Source organism: Poecilia mexicana, unplaced genomic scaffold (genome assembly GCF_051168715.1).
Source record: "Poecilia mexicana isolate PSO_F unplaced genomic scaffold, ASM5116871v1 scaffold_3, whole genome shotgun sequence".
Taxonomy (NCBI): Eukaryota; Metazoa; Chordata; class Actinopteri; order Cyprinodontiformes; family Poeciliidae; genus Poecilia; species Poecilia mexicana.
Genome location: NW_028263372.1, coordinates 11377505 through 11386295, shown reverse-complemented (window position 1 = coordinate 11386295; position 8791 = coordinate 11377505). Strand labels below are relative to the sequence as shown.

Below are 8791 nucleotides of genomic sequence, written 5' to 3'. Positions count from 1 at the left end.
GTGTAATACACATTGGGGACCAGCAGGGGTCACTGCAGCCGCCCACCTTCCCGATTCCCTCACTTCCGCCCGGGACGCTCTCACTGACAACACGGACTATGGCGTCCAGCGCGGATCGAAATCCTCCTCCTTTCCCCGCATCTGAGGAGCCAGAGCCCGAACTATCCGACATGGCAGACGGAGACAGCGACGAGGGAGAGGACATTTTTGTCAGCAACGTATGTCTCCAGCCTTGTCATGTCTGACGCGTTTCAGCATATCTGCATTGTTCTGTGACAGAGAGGATGGGAGAGTTAGCCTCTTTATCTGATCTGACCGGCTTAGAAAAAGAACTGAAAACCCCACATAGTTCTGCGACGAATATCAGATTTACGGTCAAATTAGCTGAACTAGTTCAGATATTTTGATGGTGTTTTTTTTTTAATTACACAACTAAACACTGTAAGGTAGATTTTTTTTTCTTGCAGCTCCCCCCCCCCCCACACTTTTTTTTTTGCCCTGTAGTGATGTTAGTTTTTAGTTAATTTTAAGGCCTTCTTGTTTTGCTGCCCAGGTGAATATTTAGCCCTTTTTCTTGCTTCTCTTAAAATTTCCTGTGCTAATCTTTTGCCCAGCCTCTTGTTTTTACCTCTTATTTATTTCTGTGACAAATGCCAGCAGACTGGTAAATACTTTCTGCCATGTTTGTGTGTTTCTAAGTCAAACCTCCTGTTTGCAGAGCCACCCGGCGTCTGTCAGTCGAGGAGTTTCTCAGCCAGAGGAGCCCGGAGATCTGTTCAGTGAGGAGGCCACCACCACTGCCAAACCCAACGGAGTTCACTCCGATGACGATGACCTGTTTGCAGGTGAACAAATCAAGGCACCGGAAAGTATCGCGATAAACAACAACACTGTTGTTTTGAGGCAGTTTCCAGGCAATATGTTGATGAAGATCGCTCTCTCAAAGACCAATAAGCTTTCATTTGGAAAAGAGCACTTAACTTTTTAATTGAAAGGTATGTTTAAATATCCAAAACTAAGCACAACGTCCAAAAGTAATGAATAAAACAGAAATAAAAACCGAGCACAACCGACACCATAAATGGAATGGATTATGACGTTTCCTTTAATTGGTCTTCAGAAATATTAATTATTGGGATGGAAATTATGGAGGTCATTTTAATTCGTCATGCAATTAATTGATAAATTGCTTATTGGAACAGGCTTAGTCAGCCATGTTGGATTTTGAGGTCTAGGTTGGTGAGAAAATCTTTTCCTTTGTATTCCACCATATTTATTCAACCAGTCATGCACTGTTAATTGATATGTGTTTTTTTCTTTTTATTATTTTTTAATATGAAGCTAAAAAAAACTCTATGCCCCATAACAATACTCTTTTACTTTGTCTGTCAAGACACTGGTCATGTTTCCTGAGGTAGCCATTTAAGCTACTTTTTAAACAGATAGCTCATCAAATCAGGTAAAATTCACTGCGTTAGAGGACAGAAAAGAGACAGCTGCTAAAAAAGAAGAAAAAAAACCTGACAATAATTGCAACTAATGGACATTAATTCATCAATTTTAGTAAAAACAAGTTTTTTGATCACTCTATTTTGATGTCAAGTTCTGTCCAATTCAATTGGAGTTCTCTGCTGGATCTAGTTGAAGTATTGTAAAGAATTTGTTGTTTACCTATAACTCAATCAAAAGTTGTTTCTTTTGTCGCCAGAAGCACAAGCAGATTTAAGCTCGGATCCGTCCGGCGACTCTACTCGTAAGGATCTGTCCTCCTCCTCTGGCCCGCCGTCGGCTCGGAGTCCCGCAGCTCTGCAGCCCACCTCTCTGGAGCAGGTACCGCCCTTAACCAAGCTTCTCAGAAACCCGCAAACACCTGCAGGAAACCACTTGCACCGTCACCTGCGACTGCCTGTGCCTTATCTGCCTCGTTTTGTTTCTGTTTAAACCCAAATGTTTAAACTGTTTTGGTTTCCGATTTTGTATAAATGTTGCCTTGTGCGTTGCAGCTGGAAGAAGACGAGGCCAAGGATATTTTCGATGTGGATGTTGCTGTCACCAACCCAGAGAAAGTCGGTCAGTTAATTTTTTTTTTTTTTTTTTTTTTTTTAAGATCACTACGATCCGTTTCTGAAAGATTTGGTGTTTTTGTATAGACTTTTCATAACAGTCTGAAACTGTAATCTTTTTTTCTCCTCTTCCTAGGAGATGGGATGAATGCATATGTGGCCTACAAAGTATCCACCAGGGTGTGTATTTTAAGGCTCTGATGTTTAACTCTGGGTGTGAAGTGTTATGTTCCCACTCACCGTCTTTTCCTCGTGTTCTCCTCCAGACCTCTTTGCCCATGTTCAAAAGTAAAGCCTTCACTGCCAGGAGGCGTTTCAGCGACTTCTTAGGCCTTTATGAAAAACTCTCAGCCAAGCAGTCGCTCCACGGCTGCATCATACCACCTCCACCTGAGAAAAGTGTTGTAGGTGAGCTGCTGTGCTTTAATTGTATATAGACACATTTCATCCCATCACAGCCACTAGTTTCAATGTGTTTAATTTGACTGTGACTTGATGAGCCAGCACAAAGTAGTGCATCGTTCTGTAGTGGAAAGGATTTTTAGAGAAAGCTGTAAGAAGTCTCATTTGTGCAGATGAATAAAATCTTTTCAAAATGTTTAAAAATTATTCTTATTCGTTTTCCATCTTTGCTTCCATGTTATTTTTGTTGCAAATAGAACCAGAAACATTCAGAAGTTTTTACTCAGAATTTCTCGTTATAACAAGAGGAGTTTTATGTCTCGTTAAAACTAAAAGCTTTCTTGTTTTAACTATATGAAAAACTGTTGTTTTGACCTATTTTTTAAAGTTATTTGTAAGGGACTTAACTTTTGTTCTAACTATGCTTTGAATCAACAGGAATGACAAAAGTGAAGGTGGGCATGGATGACCCATCGTCTGTGGAGTTTGTGGAAAAGAGAAGAGCAGCTCTGGAGAGGTCAACATCCACTCATATTTTAATTAAAATACTTTCTAGTGCACAAACAATTTCTGTTTTTATTTACGTTTTCCTCCTAGGCTTAGGTTTAGCTGTTTTCATGTCAACTCCTCTCTACTTTCTGTGTAGGTATCTTCAGAGAATAGTGTCTCACCCGCTGCTACTGCAAGATCCCGACGTCCGTGAATTCTTAGAAAGAGACGATGTAAGTTTTTCAGTCAGCGTTACCTGTATTGCAAATATTATTATTTGGGAAATGCAGTGTCGTCCAATAAGCATATTTTTATGCTACATATTTTCTGAGTGTTTAGTTTCAGAATATAACTGCTGGAAAAATAAAACCAGACGTTATGGCCATGAAACAGGATCAGAATTCCTATTATTTTCTCCTCCACTTCAATTGAAGCGCATGTGGAAGGCTGCACGTGTGAAATATATTTCAAACATTTTAAAGTTACACATTTACTAAATTTATAGTAAATGTTTCACTGGTGGAAAAGGAAAGAAAATATATATTTTTTTCCTTAGTCTTTAGACACATTTTAACTAAGCAGACAAAGCTAGCTAGAGAGCTAACGCTAGTTCTCTTGCTAGTTAGCTTACTAGCTAGCTTATGCTGTGTGAGAAGCACAAAGATACTCCCAAGAGCCACAAAAATACTCCAGATATTTACCAGTTTTGGTCTCCTACACTACTTTTTGTACATCTGTCATGATATAGGGCTTTCATTTTATTCATAATAGTCTTAAATATGAGTTGGCGAAATCTACATTGACCCTGGAAACTGCTTTATTGGCTTCATTTTCTGGTGACTCTACACCAGGCACTACCTAAGCCCATTAGAGCTACAGGTAATGCCCAGGTCTTCCTACTGTAAACATATTTTAACAGATGAACTATAGAAGACTCAAAGTGGTTGTAGTTCAGATCTTCGATTTGTATTTGTATGAAACAGCAGCTCTGATGCTAGCAGAAGGAAACGTGACCCTCTGAGTCACCAGACTTCACCTACATTAGCAGCACTGCAGTCAAAACAGGCTAAGTGTGCAGGGCGATGTATATCCAGGACACAAGCGTTCAGGCCAGGACAATGAAAAGACATCTATTCTTTAAAATGATTTATTACCGAGTTATTAAACCTTTATCTATTTTCAGCTGCCCAGAGCGGTAAACACTCAGGCGCTCAGCGGAGCCGGTTTCCTGAAGATGATCACCAAGGCGTCCGACGCTGTCAGCAAGATGACCATCAAGATGAACGAGTCCGACACAGTAAGAGGAGCCAGCGTGAAGCGTCTTCCCATCTGTGTGATGCTTCAAAAGAATTTCAAATTTGTGTCTCCTATTATGGAAAATCTACTGGATGATGGGGAAAGTGCTCTAACTTCAGCTTTTTACCCAGCATGCAATCTGTGGCAGAAAATCTAGCATCTCGCATATCTCTGAACACACCATTCCCATCTGACCCATTTGGTGGCAGCATCATGCTGTGGAAATTAAGGCTGAAACGATGAATCAATTTTTGACGTAATCATCAACTAATTTAGTATTCAATTAATCATTGCATTAACTGGCGTCTGCAGACTCAAAAAAGGCCATTTGTTGAAAAAGAAAAATGTTCCGAGCAGAAATGAAATCAAAACTGTAGAAAATATATGTGCATCTTGTATTTAAGAACACCTTTGTCTGAAAATATGTTTGCCCAAAACTCCCCAAGTGGCATAGTTTAAGCTTCACCTGGTTCAAATTCACTGAAGGAAAACTAGTATTGCATTTTAGGCAATAAAATGTTTTTCTTATCCTTAAAAGGAATGTAATTGTTTATTTGACTCTTTTAATGTATACCTAATATTGTAGAATATTATGCAATGTTTTCAGTCAGAATAATCTTTTACTAAAATAGTCATTAGTTGCAGTTACTTCTCCTAATGCAGGACAATTTAAATGATAAAAAAAAATTGTTGCATTTTTGCGCTTTAGCAGCTCCATTGCACCATAAACAGAGTGTGTTTGGTTTAATCTATAGCTTGTGTGTGTGTGTGTGTGTGTGTGTGTGTGTGTGTGTGTGTGTGTGTGTGTGTGTGTGTGTGTCTCAGTGGTTCGAGGACAAGTTCCAGGAGGTGGACATGGAGGAGCAGCAGCTGAGGAAGCTTCACGCCGTCGTTGATTCTCTGGTGAATCACAGAAAAGGTGAGCGGATGAAATGATTCCCTGCTGACGAAGGGGGGGAAAGAAGCAGCGGCAGAGCATCACGTTCGACAAAAACAAAACGGCCTGAAGACGTTTTCTGCCCTTCCTCCCTTCTTAACGCCAGAGCTGTGCATGAACACAGCTGTGTTTGCCAAAAGCATGGCCATGCTGGGAAACTCCGAGGATAACACGGCCCTGTCGCGGGCCCTCTCCCAGCTGGCCGAGGTGGAGGACAAGATGGAGCAGCTGCACCAGGAGCAGGCAGGAAGCGACTTCTTCATCTTCGCCGAGCTGCTCGCCGACTACATACGCTTGCTTGGCGCCGTGCGGGTACGGTGGCAGCTTTATATACCAATAAAAACATGAGCTTTGACTTTAAAGGCATTTTTGTTAGGCCGAGTTTGAACGTTGACCCATTAATTGGTGCACATCTACTCGTGTGTCGTAACTCATCTGGAATGTTTTTTTTTTGTTGTTTTTTTTGCAGGGTTGCTTTGACCAGCGTGTGCGGGCGTGGCAGCGATGGCAGGAGGCTCAGAGCACGCTGCAGAAGAAGAGAGAAGCCGAAGCCAAGCTGCTGTGGGCTAACAAACCCGACAAGCTGCAGCAGGCGAAGGAAGAGATCGCCGAGGTAACGGCGCCGATCCTGTGGCAGATCATTACATCACCTGGGGAAGTCTTGACTGTTACTTAACAACAACAGACGTTCAGCGTTCAAACAGCCATTTAGTCATTTAGCTGAAAGCTAAAAGCACAAACCTCAAACGGTGAAATTTCTTACAGTTCCCGTTAATCTACCTTCTGGTTATAAAAATAAAATCTGTAATTTTTATTTTTTTTTTTACAATTTTAATCCTTAAAAAAAAAGACAAATTCAAAGTTGGAGGGAGGGAGGACAGGGGGGAGTTGTAAAACACACTTGTCAAACAAGACGGTGGTTCTTGCCTGGCTTCACTCTGAAATATGGCAACCCAAAGAAAATCCAGATTTTCCAAAAATTAAAACTTGGAAAAACAAAAAAACTGGATCAGTTGAGTGAAAATCGAGTTATTGCCCTGTCCTAATTTATTGTAATTTGTCGAGTACAGAATCTGGACGCCGTTCTCCTCCTCTTTAATCATCAGGGGGTCAGTATGAGAGTCTGATGGAATAACAATGAAGGAAAATACAATCACATTGTTATTTACACAAGGATAAAACTTGACACTATCTGATTGCGTTTATTTAAACTGTAAAATGAAACGTGCTGCGTTCCAACAACTGAAGAAAAAAACATATTGATTATTAAATTTATAACAGATTTCTCATAGGCTGGTTCATGATTGATTATGTAGGTTTAAATATAACTTGAATCATATGACACAGTTGCCCCATTTCCTTTGTTTGTTCAGTGGGAGGCGAAGGTTACTCAGTATGAGAGAGACTTCGACAGGATCGGGATGACCGTGCGGAAGGAGGTTCTCAGATTCGAGGTACAGTTTTTCCATCTCGCTACAACTTTTAGCTTTTTTTTACCCTTCGTCTGCACTATCCAAAAGATGTTTATTTTTTAGTGTTTTCTTCAACTTTGCAAAGATACTAGTCGTCTTCTGTGATTATCCTCTCGACCCGATTTCTGCCTTGTTGTCATGAAAACTTTGGCAATAGTGACTATTTGTAAAATATCAAGTGAGCAGAAAATTGCTGCATCTCTTTTTTTCTTTTTTATGATTATTTAATTTTTTTTTATTTTTATTGCCTGCAATGACAAGAATCTTCTCATTGCAGAAAGAAAAGGCCAAGGACTTCAAGAGTCAGATAATCAAGTATTTAGAGGCAATGCTGCAGTCTCAACAACGGGTAATTATCACACCAAATGAAGCGTTGGATCAGGCATCTACGGTTTCGATTAAGGGCTCTTTTCTTTTTCAGCTACTGAAAAAAAAAATCATTCATTGCTTTTATTTACCACGTTAAGAGCAACTGGCAACGTCTTCCTGTGACAACTTTGGGTGTCTTAATGACTTTAGCAGAACGTTGTAATGACCACCTATTATATTTCCCCCTTATCTTAAATGTACAAGAACATATACTACTAGAGTAGAGGGTGTGATTGCGTAAAGCTTATAAAATTAGTTCAAATGAAATGTAGACAAACCATTTCTTAATATTGGTAATGCAACCACAATAAATGTGTAATAAACTATGCAGAGCGAATCTAGGGCGGTTGGGGAACGAGCCATCCTTTCTGTATGATCTAACCTTGTGAAATATTATATAAGAATACTGAACTCCTAATTTGAAATGTTTAGTATAAAACAAATTTGTGTGCAACTTTCTTTTTTTTAAGCATCTTTACCTGGGATAACAATCCAGTTAGTGTGCATATTTCACTGTAAGCATCAAAGTTAAAAAGCTTTTAAGCGATTGGTCACGCCGTGTTTTAACAGTTTTATTTGTCTCACTCTGATTTCATTTCAGCTCATAAAGTTCTGGGAGGCGTTCCTGCCGGAAGCGAAGGCGATCGCTTAATGAAGTGGATTTTCCTTTTTTTCTTCTTTTTTTTTTTTTGTTTTTTTTTGTTTTTGCTAAAAAGAAAAACCCCAACTGCCTTTTTGAACACTTTTACCTCTTTACCAGAAGTTGAGAGAGAGAGAGTAAAGTTTTTGAAACACAGAAGGAACTTCCGTCCGTTTTTCTCTTTGTCTTTGTAATTCAAATGAATTCTTCTGTACAGACGTTTGATATAATAAGCTGCCACACGTACCTACTATGTCTTTGACAGCATTTTGTGTTTGGGGGTTTAGGAGGGAGGGATGGGGTTTGTTTAAAGGGTGATAGTAAAGCAAGACTCAAGCCTGACATGAACTTGCCTGAATTTCGTGCGGGACTCACTGGTCTCGTCAGTGGATGGTTCATACCGAGATGCTCCGCCCTGTATCACTGTCTGTAGTTTACATTGGACGATAGTCATTCCTCTCCCAGCAGCCGCTGTTTAATAGACTGCATGTTGCAAAGTTCGACGCACTAAAATGGATCGCACAAACAGAAAGCTTTTCTTTTTTTTTTTTAATACTAAAACACCAGTGTTGATGACTATTAAATGTATTAACGCATTCTTAAGGTTTATTATAACACAATGTATTTTGGATATTAGAAACAATGTTACAGTGCAGAACTAACGCCACAAGCTTATCAAAGTTTTAACCAATTAATTAGTCATAAGGCAAGCTCAACAGGAGAATACAATCTGTATCACTATTATATTTATTGCATTAATGACTTTATTCGTCCATATATTCCATATTGCTACGTTTATTTTGTCGCCAGCCCAAGTGAGGTAACGTGGACCTGTTACAGAAATTGAATCACACAGATACTATTTGATCGTTTTCCTGCTTAATAGGCAGGCGACTGGTTAAAACGGTGACAGAAGAACTGACAATAAGTGATACGGTCCCTTATTTACTGTTTTCTGATTGTCCTTTACATAAGAATGTGCTTTATTTTTATAACCACTTTGCATTAGTACATGCATTTTCTTTGAAATGGTGTTCAGGCAAATGTACAAAATAAATGTTTGACTAAGCTTTGGGTGTTATCTGCCATGATTTTTTTTTTTTTTCCAACTTTCAGATTTTAC

General features: G+C 39.5%; 1 protein-coding gene across 3 annotated transcripts; it reads left to right on the top strand.

Annotated features, from left to right (window-relative positions):
* Positions 1–8737, top strand: LOC106933548 (sorting nexin-1-like). Of its 3 annotated transcripts, none has more exons than XM_088004154.1 (15): positions 1–218; positions 719–845; positions 1712–1830; positions 2004–2070; positions 2200–2243; positions 2330–2471; positions 2904–2982; positions 3112–3187; positions 4138–4251; positions 5076–5169; positions 5294–5499; positions 5657–5800; positions 6561–6641; positions 6937–7008; positions 7630–8737. In XM_088004154.1, the coding sequence occupies exons 1-15, from the start codon at positions 99–101 to the stop codon at positions 7678–7680; spliced, it is 1536 nt and encodes a 511-aa protein (XP_087860280.1). In that variant the 5' UTR covers positions 1–98; the 3' UTR covers positions 7681–8737. The 3 variants fall into 3 exon arrangements, with proteins under 3 accessions (XP_087860280.1, XP_087860281.1, XP_014868338.2); XM_088004155.1 differs by lacking the exon at positions 7630–8737 and adding an exon at positions 7499–7557 and having other exon boundaries at positions 3–218; positions 1709–1830; XM_015012852.2 differs by having other exon boundaries at positions 4–218; positions 1709–1830.
* The last annotated feature ends 54 nt before the right edge of the window (positions 8738–8791 follow it).

Bases quoted from the DNA above. Each gene is read 5' to 3' on its own strand.
- LOC106933548 (XM_015012852.2), top strand. From the start codon at position 99: ATGGCGTCCAGCGCGGATCGAAATCCTCCTCCTTTCCCCGCATCTGAG. The intron at 1,831-2,003 runs GTACCGCCCTTA...TGTGCGTTGCAG, and splicing joins AGCCCACCTCTCTGGAGCAG to CTGGAAGAAGACGAGGCCAA. The intron at 3,188-4,137 runs GTAAGTTTTTCA...ATCTATTTTCAG, and splicing joins AATTCTTAGAAAGAGACGAT to CTGCCCAGAGCGGTAAACAC.